General features: G+C 34.8%; 1 protein-coding gene and 1 long non-coding RNA gene across 6 annotated transcripts in view; both read left to right on the top strand.

Annotated features, from left to right (window-relative positions):
- LOC132747167 (glycoprotein-N-acetylgalactosamine 3-beta-galactosyltransferase 1-like) overlaps positions 1-19523 on the top strand; it is a 28905-nt gene extending 9382 nt beyond the window's left edge. For 3 of the 5 annotated variants that reach the window (XM_060736490.1, XM_060736489.1, XM_060736491.1), the window contains exons 2-5: positions 5674-5760; positions 11083-11241; positions 13965-14623; positions 15845-19523. In XM_060736490.1, coding sequence (XP_060592473.1) covers positions 5679-5760; positions 11083-11241; positions 13965-14623; positions 15845-15988 — 1044 coding nt within the window. In that variant the 5' untranslated portion in view covers positions 5674-5678 and the 3' untranslated portion in view covers positions 15989-19523. Of the gene's footprint in view, positions 1-397; positions 739-5428; positions 5460-5673; positions 5761-11082; positions 11242-13964; positions 14624-15844 lie in introns of those variants that run through there. The other 2 variants (XM_060736487.1, XM_060736488.1) reach the window with 2 other exon arrangements.
- LOC132747162 (uncharacterized) lies at positions 2734-3913 on the top strand. The gene is made up of 2 exons (XR_009628089.1): positions 2734-2971; positions 3117-3913. It is a non-coding gene; the product is annotated as an uncharacterized LOC132747162 (long non-coding RNA).
- Positions 19524-19865: the final 342 nt, after the last annotated feature.

Here is a 19865-nt window from a genome sequence, read left to right as displayed (position 1 = left end):
ACAGCTTTAAATCAATTTTATGGGGTAGCATATGGGCCAAAAGTAAAGTTTTGCGAATATTTTCATTTTATTGTACAGGTTGGTGTTTAACATACACAAATGTAGATTGTTTATTTCTTAATTAACTTTTAATCTGTAAATTATTAATAATGATAAACACAAAATTCGATAATCATGAGTATTAATTAAAAAAGTTAACTGGTGATGAGGGTATGAATTTTATTGCGCGAGCTTGTCTTTTGGTACCACTTGTACGCCATACATTAAAGTTTAAATACTGGGGTATAAGAATGCTCATATTTCGTACTAGGTCGAAAATTGTCAGAGACAACTTCAAGGATGAGCTTCAGATATTGTGATATTGTATTTAGCTTTAATAAATATACGTGGGAGCTGATTTCAATAGCTGTAGTACAAAGTGAAATCTTCGTCTTTTCAATAATACTAGCAATGTGGCAATTAACAACGGTTTTAATAACCTAATGTAAATAAGATGTTCATATTTCACTAGAAACTTTAAAGTTAACCGGAGATGGAAAATTTGTAATCTTAAAAAAAACCTCGATGTAAAAGAAACGCTATTCGGTGTTGAGATTTAATTTGTTGGAAAAATGGATTAAACTAATACTTTTTTAACGATAAATGTTGAACTTAGAATATATCAAATATGACATGAAACGTTTGCTTTAAAAGAAGTTTTTTTTGTATGATAATATAACAATATGCTAAGAAGGGCAGGTGAGCAACTTTTTTTTAAAACGTAATTTTTATCATGTTATCACTTTAATTAACTATCTTATCTTATCTTATCTTGTTATGTTGTCTAAGTTTTTATGGGACATGTGCGCCGATTTTATCCGATCGCTCGGTCATTTTTGTATTACCATTTCTTTTTTGGCCGAAGACCGTCTATAATCAGTTTGACATTCTTGTAAAAACTGGAAGAATGGAATATCAGAAGAATTTTCATTGGTCAAGGATGAGCCAAAATATTTCCGTAAAATCAAATACCGATATTTTAGGAATGGTTAAAAGATTTAAGATTTAAGAAATAATTTAGATATTGCGTGCGATTAATGATGGATTTTATCAGTATTTATAACCGTATTTCTACTGCGTTACTAACGTAGTAAAGGCTTTTTTTTCCAAAATATTTTGACCCTATTTTGGTAATTTACATGGTTTGTGAGTGCCGTTTGAAATGTGTAAATTGCTTCCTTTCGGTTACTTCACAATATCACAGCATGAATCTGTAGGCGTGTGACTTTAATCCACAGATTTATTTTCCCTTTAATGGTGTATATTTTTGTAAGAGATAATAGATAAGGCTACACTGAAAATATTTTTCTTCTTTATTACTTATTGAACAAACATTTTATTGACAAAATCTTAGATATATTGAATACGTGAAGCTTACCTGGACCCTTCACTGGCCTTCAGCAAACAGAAGTGTTTGAAGTTATGTCAATAGGACAGTGTCTCGGTCACTGTGTGGAAAAATAAATTTTCCCCATTTTTTCTCATAGTTTTTTTTAATTGAATTATAGCTCTATTCTTTAAAAAGGGTGTTGGTCAATGTTCGTAAGGGTCATGCACATGAACGGCTAAATAAAGATGTTCCTCTGTCTTCTTCTTTTCTCATCCAGCATTAATTTATCGGCATATGTCTTAAATATTTGATACATATATCTTACATGGTCCATGAGGGAGTTTAATACTAATAGGACCAAAGTGAAATCTCACGCGACTTTATGCCTATCCAAGTATTAATTTCTTCTGATGATATTTTTTTTACATATGAGCCGCGTCACGACAAAACCAACATAATGGGTTTGCGACCAGCATAGATCCAGACCAGCCTGCGCATCCGCGCAATCTGATCAGGATCCATGTTGTTCGCTATCAGTTTCTCTACTTGTTATAGGGTTGGTAAGCGAACAGCATGGATCCTGATCAGACTGCTGTGCAGGCTGGTCTGGATCCATGCTGGTCGCAAACGCATTACGTTGGTTTTGGGGGCGTCCGTGGCCGAGTGGTTAAGGTCGTTGACTTCAAACCATTTGCCCCTCACCACTGTGGGTTCGAATCCCGACAGGGACTTTGGATTCTTTCATGTGAGGAAGCTAACCAACTAGCTTACGGAACGTCGGTGGTTCTACTTAGATGCCCGTTCGTGCCTGAATTATTGCACGGAGGGGCACCTGAGGTCCTCCACCAGTAAAGCCGGAACGTCGCCAAATGACCTATACTGTGTCGGTGTGACGTAAAACCCAATCAAACAAACAAACGTTGGTTTTGTCGTGACGCGGCTCGTATGTATTTTGTTGGTGCCCTGCATTGCCCTCTATATTTTGGTATGTTTTCATTTCCTTTTGTTCAAAGCCAGTTGGGTAAACTGTTTTGAAGAAAAACAACAAAATATATCACACGACATGGGAGCTGAATTTTGAAGTAATGAAGGATCAAAACACTCCAAGAGCTAAGTTCCGCGTCTTTTTTTTATCCGTGCAATAAATCCCCATAGATTTCACCAATAATATTTTTTCGGTAATTTCCGTCATAACTGATTGTCAATCGGAACGACCTCGGCTAATATTCATAATTTGAAGACTGACGGAAATGGGTGAAAAGTTACGATTGAATGATTGTGAGCAGATGTGCAATCGGCGGGATGTTTCGAATGCGATAGAATGTTAAAATCACATTGAAGGCATTGTGTATGGCTTATACATGTTTTATTATGTCTCCCCCACCTCGGGGGGAGACATATTGTTTTTGCCCTGTCCGTCCGTCCGTCCGTCAGTCCGTCCGTCAGTCCGTCCGTCCGTCAGTCCGTCCGTCCGTCCATTCTTCGTTTCCGGACGATAACTAGAGTTCCTTTTGACCTACAGCCCTCAAACTTCATAGGATGATTGGTCTTATAGAGCTGATGATCCCTATTGTTTTTGGGGTCAGTAGGTCAAAGGTCAAGGTCACACTGACCGTTGGTCAATTTCTCGTTTCCGGATGATAACTAGAGTTCCTTTAGACCTACAGACCTCAAACTTCATAGAATGATTGGTCTTATTGAGCAGATGATCCCTATTGTTTTTGGGGTCAGTAGTTCAAAGGTCAAGGTCACAGTGACCGTTGGTCAATTTCTCGTTTCCGGATGATAACTAGAGTTCCTTTTGACCTACAGCCCTCAAACTTCATAGGATGATTGGTCTTATAGAGCTGATGATCCCTATTGTTTTGGGGTCAGTAGTTCAAAGGTCAAGGTCACAGTGACCGTTGGTCAATTTCTCGTTTCCGGATGATAACTACAGTTCCTTTTGACCTACAGCCCTCAAACTTCATAGGATGATTGGTCTTATAGAGCTGATGATCCCTATTGTTTTTGGGGTCAGTAGGTCAAAGGTCAAGGTCACAGTGACCGTTGGTCAATTTCTCGTTTCCGGATGATAACTAGAGTTCCTTTAAACCTACAGACCTCAAAATTCATAGGATGATTGGTCTTATTGAGCAGATGATCCCTATTGTTTTTGGGGTCAGTAGTTCAAAGGTCAAGGTCACAGTGACCGTTGGTCAATTTCTCGTTTCCGGATGATAACTAGAGTTCCTTTTGACCTACAGCCCTCAAACTTCATAGGATGATTGGTCTTATAGAGCAGATGATCCCTATTGTTTTTGGGGTCAGTAGGTCAAAGGTCAAGGTCACAGTGACCGTTGGTCAATTTCTCGTTTCCGCATGATAACTAGAGTTCCTTTTGACCTACAGCCCTCAAACTTCATAGGATGATTGGTCTTATAGAGCAGATGATCCCTATTGTTTTTGGGGTCAGTAGGTCAAAGGTCAAGGTCACAGTGCAGTGGGGGAGACATGCGCTTTTTTACAAAAGCATCCTCTAGTTATATGTTAAGTCAATTTATATTTGAGCCGTGCCATGACAAAACCAACATAATGGGTTTGCGACCAGCATGGATCCAGACCAGCCTACGCATCCGTGCCGTCTGATCAGGATCCAAGCTGTTCGCTATCAGTTTCCCTACTTGTTATAGGGTTTGTAAGCGAACAGCATGGATCCTGATCAGACTTCGCGGATGCGCAGGCTGGTCTGGATCCATGCTGGTCGCAAACCCATTATGCTGGTTTTGTCATGGCACGGCTCACTTTTAAACTGTCAATAGATGTAACATCTGTGTCTCTGTCTGTCAAGAATAAGAATATCATATCTGATCTTGTGATACTACTTTTGTTTATAGCATAAACATGCTTTGTATAGGGTTTTTTTTATTTCATAGATAAAATATGCAAACGATCACCATTGTTATGGCAGATATCGACTTTTATATATAATCTGTAACTCGCCGCTTAGTGAATACCATCACGTAGCTTCACAAGAACGTGAGCGATAATGAAACATCCGGCCCATGCGCAGGAGAGTACTGTAACGCAAGCATTCAATTATTTCATCACAGCGTCTATTATAGTTACACTCGAAACACCAAGTCATTTCCTTTATGAAATATGTGGACAGTGTCGAACATTTGCAGAACAGCTCAACAGATATAATTATAATTACAATAATCATATATCATTTTCTTCTCAGCTACTACTTATAAGTGTTTATCAAATCCTTAAATTCGTGAAATATGCACCAGAGCATTTGATGACAATTATAATTTGAAAGTCAGGTTAAGATCCTTATAAAATGTATGCAATATTTTCGCGTAGAATAATAGCTATTATAATTTCCTGTTGTCTGGAAAAACATGTTGTAAACCTGGACAGCGGCCCTGAATCTCCCACGCAGTCATCTCACCTTACATGATTAGATTGCCGTGGCGGAGTTTGAGCGGCCCTACTGTACACCAACTGTTATTTTGCAACGCACGTATTATGACAATTGTTAAGATTTTCATTTACAAACTTCACGGTTTGTATATTACGCAACATATTTTGCCTACTTCCAGTGAATCCTAGATCTAGGCCTTTATTTTGTATGTTATTTATAAATGATGATTATTTTTTGTGCTTTTGGTCAATGGTATTTAGAAAATTGCAGTGGGTATAAAATTATCGACAGCTGTTTGAAAATTAATTTGTAAAAGGCTATCATTAAAAGCTTTTAACCAGGTAGTTATATTGACATTATCGACTCTGTATCATAGTTTACCATATCTACAGTATGAAGTGCATCGGCCTTTTTAAAAGATTGTGGCAATACCACGTGGTTTATTGATATGGCGTCATTTCCTAACAAACATTAGATTCTACAATTATAGCAAACATTGCAGAAATCAGATATGAATATTTTTTCTCTCTGTTTTCTGATGTACATTAATCGATAAAATAGATTCTAATTATTTCAACTCGTATAAAAAATGAGGTACACCGTAATGTATATGACGTCATGTAGTGTAAACGTCATACATGTATTGACATTTTCATGGAATCATCATGGCTGCTTTCTTCGGTCTAAAATATATATCACCAAACTCCTCGCAGCGGTTACTTCCCCTGATCTGTACAGTTAAAGTAGCAAAGCGTGACGTAACCGCTGTGAGGAGTTTGATATATCACATGATAATACCCACTGAAAATGTTGATTTTCAAAGCAAGAAAAGCAGCAAGCCATGTCCGAATGTTTTCTGAACAGATTATAAAAAAAAATGTTGTTATATTTTCAGTTTCAATGCAGAATGCAACAGTCAACTTTGTGTTGGGTTTGTCGGTCGGCCTCGTGTTTGCATTCCTTGCAGTGTCTTACATGTCAGGTAAGTTATCGTTCAAAGATAATTAAGTTGAAAATGACTCAAACTTTTGCATCATTTGTCATAACAGAATGTTATAAAGATTAAATTATAAGAGTATACATGTATTATTTACAGAATTTTGCATGGATCACTACTGTAGTGAGGCAGGCCTTTTCCTAACCATTTTGGGGAAAAGTATCGAGCCCAGAGCCCCAGATTGGTAAATTTATGTCATAAAATTACTTAATTGGGAAAATATATTTGGTACCTTTTGAAACCTCCTTCATGCTCTTTGAGCATAGTATTTTGAATTGTGCAACGATTGCAAATATCATTCAAAGATGAAATGTGCGGAATCATTATTCTTTTTAATACCATACAGTACTGAAATAATCAGAAAATCTGTCAGTTTAGATAACGGGAATTTCAGTTTGATTGGGAATATTTTTAAAGATTGGGACAAAATAAGCATATTTGCAATTGGCATTGGAAAATAGTCTGGTAATTATCCCCCGCCGATGAAATCGGGAGGGGGATATAGTTTTGACGTTGTCCGTCCGTCCTTCCGTCCTTCCGTCCGTCCGTCCGTCCATCCGTCCGTCCGAATTTCGTTTCCGGAGTAGTTCTCTGCAACTAATGGCTGGAATTCAACGAAACTTTATGGGAATGTTGATAAGCATGTGAAGTTGTGCACCTGGGTATTTTCGTCTGGATATTTTTAGTATTTTTAGAGTTATTGCCCTTGACTTAGTAAAAATTTTTTTTTCGTTTCCGGAGTAGTTCTCTGCAACTAATGGCTGGAATTCAACGAAACTTTATGGGAATGTTGATAAGCATGTGAAGTTGTGCACCTGGGTATTTTCGTCTGGATATTTTTAGTATTTTTAGAGTTATTGCCCTTGACTTAGTAAAAATTTTTTTTTCGTTTCCGGAGTAGTTCTCTGCAACTAATGGCTGGAATTCAACGAAACTTTATGGGAATGTTGATCAGCATGTGAAGTTGTGCACCTGGGTATTTTCGTCTGGATATTTTTAGTATTTTTAGAGTTATTGCCCTTGACTTAGTAAAATTTTGTAATTTTCAACTTGTGTTGCATGTAACTCAAAAAGTATTTGACCTAGAGTCATGAAACTTTACAGGAATGTTGATCAGTATGTGTAGTTGTGCACCTGGGTATTTTCGTCTGGATATTTTTAGTATTTTTAGAGTTATTGCCCTTGACTTAGTAAAATTTTGTAATTTTCCACTTGTGTCGCATGTAACTCAAAAAGTATTTGACCTAGAGTCATTAAACTTTACAGGAATGTTGATCAGTATGTGTAGTTGTGCACCTGGGTATTTTCGTCTGGATATTATTAGTATTTTTTAGAGTTATTGCCCTTGACTTAGTAAAATTTTGCAATTTTCAACTTGTGTCGCATGTAACTCAAAAAGTATTTGACTAGAGTCATGATACTTTACAGGAATGTTGATCAGCATGTGTAGTTGTGCACCTGTGTATTTTCGTCTGGATATTATAAGTATTTTTAGAGTTATTGCCCGTGACTTAGTAAAATTTTGTAATTTTCAACTTGTGTCGCACGTCACTCAAAAAGGATTTGACCTAGAGTCATGAAACTTTACAGGAATGTTGATCAGCATGTGTAGTTGTGCACCTGGGTATTTTTGTCTGGATTTATTTAGTATTTTTTATGAGTTATTGCCCTTGACTTAGAAAATTTTTGCAATTTTTAACATGTGTCGCATGTAAACTCAAAAAGGATTTGACATAGAGTCATTAAACCTTATTGGAAAGTTGCTCAGCATATTTAGTGTGTTCCTGGGGTTTCGCTTGTGGATTTATCCAGTATTTGTAGAGTTTTTTCCTTGACTTAGTAAAAACTGTTTCATTATGTTGTTATTTGATCCTTGAGTGTTAGAATCGACCAACTTTACAGGAATAATGATCAACATCACTAAATTACAGGAATAATGATTCACCTCACTGTGAAGCTATGAACCTGGGACTTTGCATGTGGATTTTTTTCAGTTTTGTTAGAGTTATTGCCCTTGAATTACAGTAGTATAAATTTGCAATTTTCAACTTGGGGTTTGCTTGGGGATTTATTCAGTATTTGTAAAGTTCTTGCCCTTTACTTAGTAAAAAGATTTTTAGTTTTCAAAAATGCAAAATTAAAAAATCTTGTCTGAAAGTACAAGGCCTAGAGCTTTGATATTTGGTATATGATATAACCTATAGGTCCTCTACCAAAATTGTTCAAATTTTAGCCCTGGGGTCAAAATTGGCCCCACTCCAGGGGGTCATAGATTTTCCTTTACATTGATTCTCCACTAAACATTCAAATTAGGCTGTAAGTAATAGTGAATAATTGACATTTGCGAATAGTTACCCAGACACCTTTTTTAGTTGGTACAACTCATGTATAACATTGAACACATACTGGTTCTTTTAACATTTCACCAAAAAACTTGTAATATTTCCTGAAATTAAGTTACCAAGAATTCGAGATTTGTGCAAAAACAGATACGTTACCATTTTCCAATTGCTTTCAGAGACTAGATAGAAATAATTAGCATGAATATACACGATTTAGAAATTTATTATCATACTTTCAGCATTATAGCACCAGTATATATTACAAAATATTATGCATTAATATGCATTTTAAAAAAAAATCAACGTCTATGAATAGCTTGTGAACTGAAGCTGATGAAAATGTTACTTATTAATCAGACTTGTTTATTCCAAATACATGAGTTACTTATAAAAGCATTTTAGGACAATAAAAATACTTATGTTCCATACTTATCTATTGACAAAATGTAGCTCGAATTTATTTAACAGTATAAATTTATTCCGCTAAGTGGAAACAAATATTAAATCATAGTAACGTATCTGTTTCACAGTTCTTCTATGAACAAAATTATGAAAAACCCTGAACACATAGATAGATATCCATAAAGTTTTATAAACAACTGACCAATAAATAATATGTCTGAACCAGTACTTTTAATATTAAACAGAACACACAATATCATTTAAAGTTTTTTTTAGGTTTTATTGTTTTATGTGTAGCTTCAAATAGTCAAATACCATTGTGACTTTAAGAAACAGATTGAACTTAACAAGAACATTTGAATAAAGACACTCATCTATTAGAATATGTATTAGCTAGATTAATGTGAGTGTTTCATAGACTAGTGTGAATTGACATTCTGTTGTCTTTTTGGTTCATCTGCTGTTCAATTGTCTTTATTTTTTCTAATACTTTTTCTTTATATTCTGGTACTATCTCGATCCTTGATTTTGTCATACTTCGTGATATGAGTAAGCCTACATGTATTTGCTTATCTACATTTAACAAAATTATATCAGAAACAATGGTACCGCTTAAAGAAAACCAACTTAGTAAGAATTAATCCATATATATGTGCACCTCCAAGATTTTGAGCTATATGCAATTAGTCCATCCCTACCATAGACAGAAAATCTTGATACGACCCTGACTAAAATTTAGAAACTAACGTGCATTCATTTAAAAATACTTTAATATGTTTTTTCATTAAGTTACAATGCTGTCATATATTGCCTAACCATATACATGTATTACTTATTTAAACCAAAGTTTTTTTCGTTGAAGATTTAGTTATATATATTAAACAGTACTCAAATCTCTTTCTAAACAGATACGTTACTATGATAAACAGAATACGTTACCAGAAGTTATACAGTCCTCTACATTTTATTTTTAATACAAATTTTGCAAACCAAAAATATATCAACATATATTATTCCAGGAAATAAAACAGTAAATCTCTAATGTTTCTTTCCTGTTTTTCAACATTTTATTTTCTAGAAAACTCAACTAATCCTTGAATTTCAAATTCCTGATTCACATTTTCAGTTTCAAATAAAATCGAGATCAAAGCATCATTTATCGGCTACACGTACGTTATTCTGTAAGTTTTTACATAAAACCATTTCAAAATTGAGCAAAATCGTCAATTAAGATTCAAACAATAAATATTGGTAACGTATCTGTTGGTAACGTATCTGTTGGTCACAAAACTAAAATATATCAGATTTACACATATGTTTGCCAAATATATTGAAATATTAAGTTTTGTAAAGCATATATTTGAATAATGCATAAATGCGATCCTACTTTTAAGTACTGGTAATAGTAAATGTTTCTCAGTGGGATATCATGGTAACGTATCTGTTTCACTTTAAAGTATAATCCAAATTGCCTCATCATTGCAAAGTCATTGTGGTTCTAGCATGTATGTTGTCGTCAAAATTATTTTTGAATAATGAAATATGATAAAACTTGAGTTCAATAGCAAACTATTAATATGTTACAAGTTCATATTACTCTTACTCAGGTTTACCTGAAGTTTGGTAACGTATCTGTTCAATATATGAGGGACATGCATTTCAGCTGGTAACTTTTTTTCAAATTCACTGTAGAAAACAATAAAAATCGCTCACTTAGACATTTAAACTAATACTTAATACTAAAGCAGTTTTTCTTCAACACATGTTTCAGGTGAGAATATGTAAAACCAACAGTAATATGGGACCCAAGCCTGGGGACATTACATAATGGGTTATACAGCACCTTTGCATGATAATATTTTCGTATAAATCCAACAGACTAAGTCATTAATTTGAATGCTTTACATACATGACTATGTAATGAAGCAATAGAATGCCCAAAAAGTATTTTTCAACTGCAGTGCAACAAAATATACTCGAGGGACAAAATATTTTCTAATTTGCACGTTTAGTGGAGAATCAATGTTATATGTATATTATAAGTGAAAACTTAAAATTTTTTCTTGTTTGAAAGTACAAGGCTTCAAGTTCAAAGAATATTACAGTTTATGCCATGATTAATATATAAATAAAGCCTTATGTCTTCAGTTGTTGTGTTAATAATAACCAGTACTCGGCGGGGGATATAAATTCAACGAATTTGCTTGTTTGAAATTGACACGTGGAGACACTGGGTAAAGGCATGCTATTTGATACTTAAATTGCTCTATGTATAATTACTATTAATGCGTCAATATTGGCCCAGTATTTTTCAAGTTCTGTCGGAATATGAAACCTTTAGTTAAACTTTAAGACAAACCAATTCTATAACTCTCATATGACGCCTTTCCAGACAAAAACCTAAAACGTCCTTTCCATTGCATTAATTAATTAATTAATTCAAGTGCTTACAAATATAATTTTAACAACAAAAATAATGTGTGATGACCAATTTGTAACCTTTTTGTAGAATTCTCTATTTATTATCAGAAACTCTCCATTTTTCGTATTTTTTTTCCAACAGGGTCGTCCGGCATTTCCATACACACACCACGTCGAATACCGGTTGAAGAAGTCAGCAAATTTAACAACGTGCCAGATTCTGTCTTGACACATGAAGACCTAGATAAGATTCAACAAATCGTGCGTCCAGTCCAGTTCGAAGATGCTCACGCTCATCATGGTAATATCACATCATCTGATTTTCTTATCTTCCATTTACTAGTACAAGTCCTTGTCTTCCGTTAGTTATTCTTATCTTCCGATTTGTTTTTCTGCCTACTATATGTGTTCTCTTAATAATCGTTAATTATCCTCCACTTAATTGTTTCTTGTCTTCCAATTAAGTTTTCTTAGTTTTCAATTGTTTTTTTTTGTCCCTAGATTAGGTTTTCTTTTGTTACTATTATGTCTTTTCTTGACGTTGTCCTCTTTCGTGTTTTTAGCTCACCTGAGCATATGCTCAATGTGAGCTATTAGGATCACTCTTCGTCGTCCGTCGTCCCGTTCACACTTTTAAAACGACATCTCCTCTGAAACCGTAAGGCAGATCATAATGAAACTTCACAGGGATGTTCCTTGTGTGAAGCCTTAACAAAGTTGTTCAAAGAATTTCATTCCATGCAGAACTCTGGTTGCCATGGCAACCAAAAGAAAAAACTTTAAATATCTTCTTCTAAAAAAACCCAAAGAGCTAGAGCTTAGATATTTGGCATGAAACATCTTCTAGTGAGTGTCTACCAAGTTTGTTCAAATAAAAGCCCTGGGGTCAAAATTGGCCCGCCCCAGGGGATCATTGATTTTCCCTATATGCATATAGTAAAAACTTAAAAAATCTTCTTTTAAAGAACCCAAAGAGCTAGAGCTAAGATATTTAGCATGAAACATCTTCTAATGGGTGTCTACCAAGTTTGTTCAAATAAAAGTCCTGGGGTCAAAATTGGCCCCGCCCGAGGGGGTCATTGATTTTCCCTATATGCATATACATGTAGTAAAAACTTAAAAAATCTTCTTTTAAAGAACCCAAAGAGTTAGAGCTAAGATATTTAGCATGAAACATCTTCTAATGGGTGTCTACCAAGTTTGTTCAAATAAAAGTCCTGGGGTCAAAATTGGCCCCGCCCCAGGGGGTCATTGATTTTCCCTATATGCATATACATGTAGTAAAAACTTAAAAATCTTCTTTTAAAGAACCCAAAGAGTTAGAGCTAAGATATTTAGCATGAAACATCTTCTAATGGGTGTCTACCAAGTTTGTTCAAATAAAAGCCCTGGGGTCAAAATTGGACCCGCCCCGGGGGTCATTCATTTTTCTTATATGTGTATAACAAAAACTTAAAAAATCTTCTTTGAAAAAACTCAAATAGCTAGAGTTTAGATATTAAGCACGAAGCATCTTCTAGTGAGTGTCTACAAAGTTTGTTCAAATAAAAGCCCTGGGGTCAAAATTGGCCCGCCCCGGGGGACATTGACTTTCCTTATATGTGTATAGCAAAACTTAAAAGTCTTCTTTGAAAAAAACCAAATAGCTAGAGTTTAGATTCTAAGCATGAAACATCTTCTAGTGAGTGTCTACCAAGTTTGTTCAAATAAAAGCCCTGGGGTCAAAATTGGACCCGCCCCGGGGGTCATTCATTTTTCTTATATACATGTGTATAACAAAAACTTAAAAAATCTTCTTTGAAAAAACTCAAATAGCTAGAGTTTAGATATTAAGCACGAAGCATCTTCTAGTGAGTGTCTACAAAGTTTGTTCAAATGAAAACCCTGGGGTCAAAATTGGCCCGCCCCAGGGGACATTGACTTTCCTTATATGTGTATAGCAAAAACTTAAACTTCTTTGAAAAAACCTGAATAGCTACAGTTTAGATATTAAGCATGAAACATTTTCTAGTAAGTGTCTACAAAGATTGTTCAAATAAAAGCCCTTGGGTCAAAATTGGCCCTGCCCCAGGTGTGTCATTGTTTTTAACTATATGTGTAAAGAAAAAACTTGACCAGCTAGACCTTAGATGTTTAGCATGAAACATCTCCTAATGGGTGTCTACCAAGTTTGTTCAAATAACAGCCCTGGGGTTTAAACTGGCCCCACTCCGGGGCCTATATACAGGTGAGCGACTTTTGTCTTTGTTTTTGATTTTTTTTCTTGTCCTCCATCGATTATATTTTTTACATTTCAATGATGTTTTAGTATCCTCCGTAAATGTTACTAGTACAATGTTTTCGAATTATTGTTTTATTGTCCTCTGTCGATGTTTCTAATTGATGTTTTCAAATTATTTATTTTATTGTCCTCCGTCAATGTTACGTTGTTTTCAAATTACAATGTACATGTATGTGTTAATTTCCTTTGTCGATTTTACTAGTATTTTTATTCTAATTTTGCGGCAGATGGCGATTTCTTTAGTTCAGACCATCATCTTATACCGGTTACGGATTTTAGGATATATGTATTATTTTTCTCTACGATGAATGGGGACAAAGTTACTTTTCATGCAAATACCTAATATCAAAACATTGCCGTCTTTGAGTTTAGAGTTAGTGATCCATTTTACGCTGTGGGCTCTTTTAATATAATCAAGCATATTTGCTTAACAGTAAATGCCTTATTGTATTGGACCATTTTATTACAAGATACAATGTACTTACTTACTGTGGCCTATACAGCTTGTCCATTAGTCAGGCAGAAGTATAGAGTGTGGTCAGACGTCACGGATTTACAAACGTCCCCGTCTCTTTACTGGTGTCAAAGACTGATCGATTTTGGTCCCAGCAGTCAAGGAATTAAAATGAACCGCTGCACTGATAGTCTGTTATCTTTAACTTTAACACACTTGTTCACCCCATAGCTCTGTGTGCGAAATGTGTTTTCGATAAAAAAACAACATATCTCTTCTTTTCTTTCAGACGACGACAAAGAAGCGGTGGATTTAAAAAACAAAATCCGGGTCCTTTGTTGGGTAATGACCAGTCCACAAAACTTACAGAAGAAAGCTATTCACGTCAGGAATACTTGGGCTCATCGGTGTAACAAACTTATTTTCATCAGTTCCGAAACAAACACAAGTTTTCCCACTGTAGGTATTGATGTCCCAGAAGGAAGAGATCATTTGACTGGTAAAACGATGAAAGCGTTTAGATTCATTTTTGAGAATCATTTCGATGAGGCAGACTGGTTTATGAAAGCAGACGATGATACCTACGTCATTTTAGAAAATTTACGTTACTTCCTTTCTAGTCAAAATAAAGACGACCCAATTTATTTTGGACATCATTTTAAAACTATTGTGAAGCAAGGTTACTTTAGTGGGGGTGCGGGATATGTTCTTAGCAAAGAGGCAATGCGGCGATTTGGCGCGCGCGGGAACGATTCAAAATTATGTCGCCAAGATGGCGGCGCAGAAGATGCTGAATTCGGCAAATGTATGCAAAATTTAGGAGTGAAAGTTGGGAATTCCACAGATAAACTTGGAAGAAGTAGATTTCATTGTTTTGACCCGGAAACCCATTTACGAGGAGGGTATCCTGACTGGTACTATAAATATGATGCTCATGGTGCTAAAAAGGTACCAAGTTTATTGATATTTCGCTCACCAGAGCACAAAGTGCTTAAGGTGAGCCATTGTGATAGCTCAATGTTCGTCCTCAGTCTTTAACATTTTGATTTGTACAACAATTTCTCGTATACATACAGCTTGGCCAATAGTGATGAAACTATACAGGATGATTCTTGGGAGGTCCTCCATAAAACTTGCTCAAATGGTTACGGTCGGCTGAACAAGATGGCCACCCAAGTTGAAAAAAGAAAAAAAACTTAAAACAACATCTTCTCCTAAACCACTTGGTTAATTCGGGTACACTTGTACAGCAACGATCATTAAGCATTTCATTACAAAAAAATGCCAAGATTCTTTCGGTCTGTTGAACAAAATGGTCACAAGAGCTAAAAACAGAAATACACTTTTCATTTGATCTTCTCTTCAGTAGCATGTTAGATCTAAAGAGATGATCCTTATGGTTACCTTGAGTGGAAATAAAAAGATATATCTGCCGTACACTAAAATTGCCAAAATTGATCTGTTGTTTTCTAAATAACATGGCCGACAGAGCCACACATTTAAACAACATCTCCTCTTCAACCACTTGGTAGATTTAGATGAAACTATACATCAATGATCATTAGGTAGATCCTTTACAAACATTGCTCAATTTTTTTTCCGGTCATTTGAACAAGGAATATCTTGGTAATGCAATCTTATCCATGTAGACGATATTCTTAGTTGAGCGATTTAGGGCCATCATGGTCCTCTTGTTATTTTATTTGTAGTGATTGGTAACAATGCTCACATACTGTACCATAGGTTTTAAGTTAATTTCGGTAAAATGTAAAACTTATGAGGTAGATCTAGTGTAACGTTAAAAGTCATGAAAAGTCACTTAGACCATTTAGACTACCTTAAAGATATGACATGCCGCTGTGATCTTCAACGCACAACGGAGAAGAAATTTTCTCGTGCATTTGTCTTGTAAACTAACTATACAACGAATCTGTTTGATCATCAAAATTGATCATCTTGAATGCAAATAGTGACAAGTACATGTAGTTAAATAACAAACCGAACGAAATCTGTATTAATGGAAGTTTTTTTTATCGTTTTAATTCTTTTATGCATAAAATACTTTACCTTTGTATCTCTTTTATGGAGTATTGATCTTTTTTCTATGTTTCTTGAAAATATGTATTTATATATTTATCAATTTTAATAGACAATCCTTTTATATTTCAGGGGAAAGAAAGTATAAGCGATTACGCAATCTCATTTCATTATGTTCCGCCAGCAAAAATGTACGGCCTCGAATTTTATGTATATCATCTTCGACCATACGGAATAAATTCCGGACACCAGGATTTAAACCAGGACATATCATAGCGCTTTTAAACATGTGATAATTTATTTGTAATAAATCCACAATATTTTACATTATTATACTATCTACCTTACATAAATGTGTTCCCTCTAAAGTTATACATTATAAATGAGCAGTGGGCATTTGAATGGTGTAATATTAAAGATGACGTCAGCGGTCCGAAAGTGACCGCCTTCGACAGCTAAACTGTTGTTTTATTTCACATTTTACGTGCATTTTACAATAATAAATTTTACTTGGAATTTTTAGCTCGACTTTTTTGAAGAAAAATTTCGAGCTCTTGCTACAGTGATGAAGTCGATCCTGCTGCCGTTGCCTTTGGCCATTTTAAGCTCACCTGAGCGCAAGATACTCATGGTGAGCTATTATGATCCCCCGTCGTCCGTCGCCGTGTGTCGTCAACAATTTCTTTAAACAACATCTTTTCTGAAACCAATGTTTGTCTAGTAACCAAACTTTACAGGAATGATCCTTAGGTAGTCCCCTTTTAGATTTGTTCAAATGGTCGTGCTCTGATGCATAAGTAGGTCACCGGGCCAGAAAAGGAGTTTCATGAATACAAATTAAAACAAAAATCTTCTTGTCTGAAAGTACAAGAAACAGAACTTCAATATCTGGTAAATGATATCATTTGCAGGTCTTCTACCAAAGCTATTTAAATTTGGCCCTACTGTCAAAATTGGTCAAATCCCGGGGGCCATAGGATTTCCTATTATGTATAATGTAAAAATTTAAAAATCTTCTTTGAATTTACGAAGGCTAAAGGTTAGATTTTTGCATGAAACATTGTGTAGTGGACCTCTACTAAGATTGTTCACATCATAGCCCTGGGCCAAAATTGGCTCCGCCCCAGTGGATCATTGATTTTCATTATGTAAATATCGTAAAATCTTAAAAGACCCTATTGTCTGAAGGTGCAAGGCTTAGAGCTTTAATATTTGGTATATAATATCATCTGTAGGTCATCTACAAAAGTTGTTCAAATTTTGCCCCTAGTGTCAAAATTTGGACATAGGTTCTCCTTATATGTATATAATAAAAACTTTAAAAAAAAATTCTGAATTGACGAAGGCTAAAGGTTAGAATTTTTTGAATGAAACATTATGAAGTGGAACTCTACCAAGATTGTTGTAATTATAGTCTTGGTGCCAAAATTGGCCCCGCCCCGGGGGTCACTGGTTATCATTATGTATATATAGTAAAACTTTTAAAAAGCTTAGAGCTTTAATATTTTTTATTTGATAGATCAGCTATATATCATCTATCAAAGTTGTTCAAAATTTGCCTCTAGCGTCAAAGGGGCCACTGTGACCTACTGTCTTGTTCTTAGATATACATCTATGGAATTTAGACCTTGTGCACATTTTGAGATGTAAAATTGAACAAAAGTATGACATCACCATGTGCACAGTTTCAGGTGTTGAATATCAAATGACCTAAATATTGACCTAGTGACACATTTTCCTTATATACAGCTTTGAAATAACGACTATGTATATAGTATAATTAAAATTTATATTTTGCATGAAGTATAGTCTAGTTAAAAACATCGTTCAAATTCTTGTAATAAATATTAGCTTTCACTACTTTTACACAAATAAGTTTGTCCTCAGGTGAGCGCTTTTGGGCCAATGGTCGCCTTGTTTTTAGTTTTGGAACTTGGAAACAACAAACCTTTGGACAAAATCTTCAAGTAGACCAGACAAAACTTAACCTTGACTGATAAATGACCTTGACCCACAAGGCCAAGGCCTTCAGTTTGCTATAATTGGCTACAACTTAATGAATGGATATGAATTGTCTTCATACTAAGAAACAATAATCCTTTTGACAAAACCGTCAAGTAGTCCAAATTGATTATGACCTTCACTCATCAATGACCTTGACTTTAAAGGCCAAATTAATTACATTTGCTTAATTTTTGCTATAATTTGCTCTAACTTCGTTATTTTCGAATACATTGCCTTCATACTTGAGCACAACTACCTGGGGGACAATGTCTTAAAACAATTGAAATTGAAAAACCATTTAGACTACCAGAGACAACTTAAATGTTAATGCCATGATACTGTGATATTCAACAGAGAAAATATTTTCTTGAGCATTTGTATTGTCAACTAACTTTATGAATCTATAATGTCATAGAAATTATCATTTAGAATCTAAATAATAACTTGTATTTAAATGAAAAACCGAGATGGAACTGTATGAAGTTTGGTTGTCTGGTTTTGTCACAACTCGGTAATTTATGTACAGATTAGATGCATATTTGAACAAAGCAACGCTTATGACGACACCCATATGTTGAATAATTCAAATATGACCTTGATCTGTTATTGACCTTGACTATCAAATTTTAACATCAAAATGATGTTTTCTTAGAGAATTCTGTACAACAATATCCTCGAGCGTGATTTTTGTGATATTTGTTTTCCTTAAGTTAGTAGAATTCACAAAATTAGCAATTTGGATGCCCAATAAAGTTTCATAATAGCCTTCATTACAAGAATCATCTAAGGTCCATTATGCCACAGAAATGCTATCAATCATTTTCATTTCTCAAACACTTTAATTTTGGTTCATTGTTCCAGTTGAAAAAGCAAATACTCATTTGCGACATAGAAGAACTATATATCTTTTGCTTTCTTTGCTTGCAATTGGTAAAATTTTAGTGAATTAGAATTTTGTATTGAAGTCAAAATACTATTTTGTTTACATTTTGCTACCTATATATGACACGTTACTTCCATTTCAGCGCTACTTTCTTCAGTTGTTAAATATATTTCATACTCAATTATTAAATCATCATTAACACATGTTTTGACATTTCTTAACAATTAGGATAATATAGATTTCTGAGGCATAATGTGCCTTTAAAATATGAACATTATGTCATACGCCGACTACAAAATATTGCGCACTCATTGGTCGTTACATATTTATGGCGTCAAGTAGAGACCAAATATATCCTATATTGGGGTACAATGTATCATTATATTCATTATTATTGGGCAAGAAAAAACGTTGAAAAAACTGCCACTAGAATCGTCGATACATAGACTGTCCTAGCTAATTTGCTGAGGAAGGTGGTCAGGGGGATATAATTGTTACACATTTACAGTAACTGATCTGATATGGGATATATGGATCTGTAGAAAACCATATTGGAGCTAGACCTAAACTCCGTTATCCGGTCGTTAACTAAACTGTATGTTACATTCCGGATGGCGTTTAAATTCTAGTCATATTGAATGTTCTTCCAAAATACATTTTTATTTTACACCTGTTTCAATAGACACTTATAAAAACTATATGTTTTTATTTTTACTAAATTATAAAAGTCGTCATTTACCATTAAAATGTGAATACCTTTTTGGGATAGTTGTTAGACATATTACTTATTCTTTAGCTCAGCGGATTATGGGTTCAAAATTACATGTAGTTTTGTTTGCTTCCAACGAAAATTGTTCAATAGTTGCTTTAGATATATGCATTTTGTATAAATAGAGATGTGAAATAAAAATTAAAGTATTTTAAGATGACTTTATTTATCTATATACTATCGTATATACCTTGTTACAGTAAAACCCTCACAATCAGCCGTTTTCCCCTACCTTACTACATCCTAAAACAAGAGGGCTAGATAGACTCTACCCCCAACCGGCCCGAGGCAGGCTCTTTACGAAGCGTGCACACGGCAGGTCAATGTCACTCATCCTTAGTACAAAGGACGATTGGCTGACCTGTCATGACTCAATGGGACGGTAGTTCTTCAAAGAGTCATTTTACTAAATGAAATGAGTTGTCGACGCATCCTACAAAAACGAACTACGAGATGGTATAGAAAGTCCAGTTGCCGATGGTGAGAGTATAAAATTC

This window comes from Ruditapes philippinarum, unplaced genomic scaffold, assembly GCF_026571515.1.
Source record: "Ruditapes philippinarum isolate M1 unplaced genomic scaffold, ASM2657151v2 ctg5365_1_1_1_1, whole genome shotgun sequence".
Lineage (NCBI taxonomy): Eukaryota > Metazoa > Mollusca > Bivalvia > Venerida > Veneridae > Ruditapes > Ruditapes philippinarum.
Note: the sequence above shows the minus strand (reverse complement) of the source record. Positions and strands in the feature narration are given on the sequence as shown.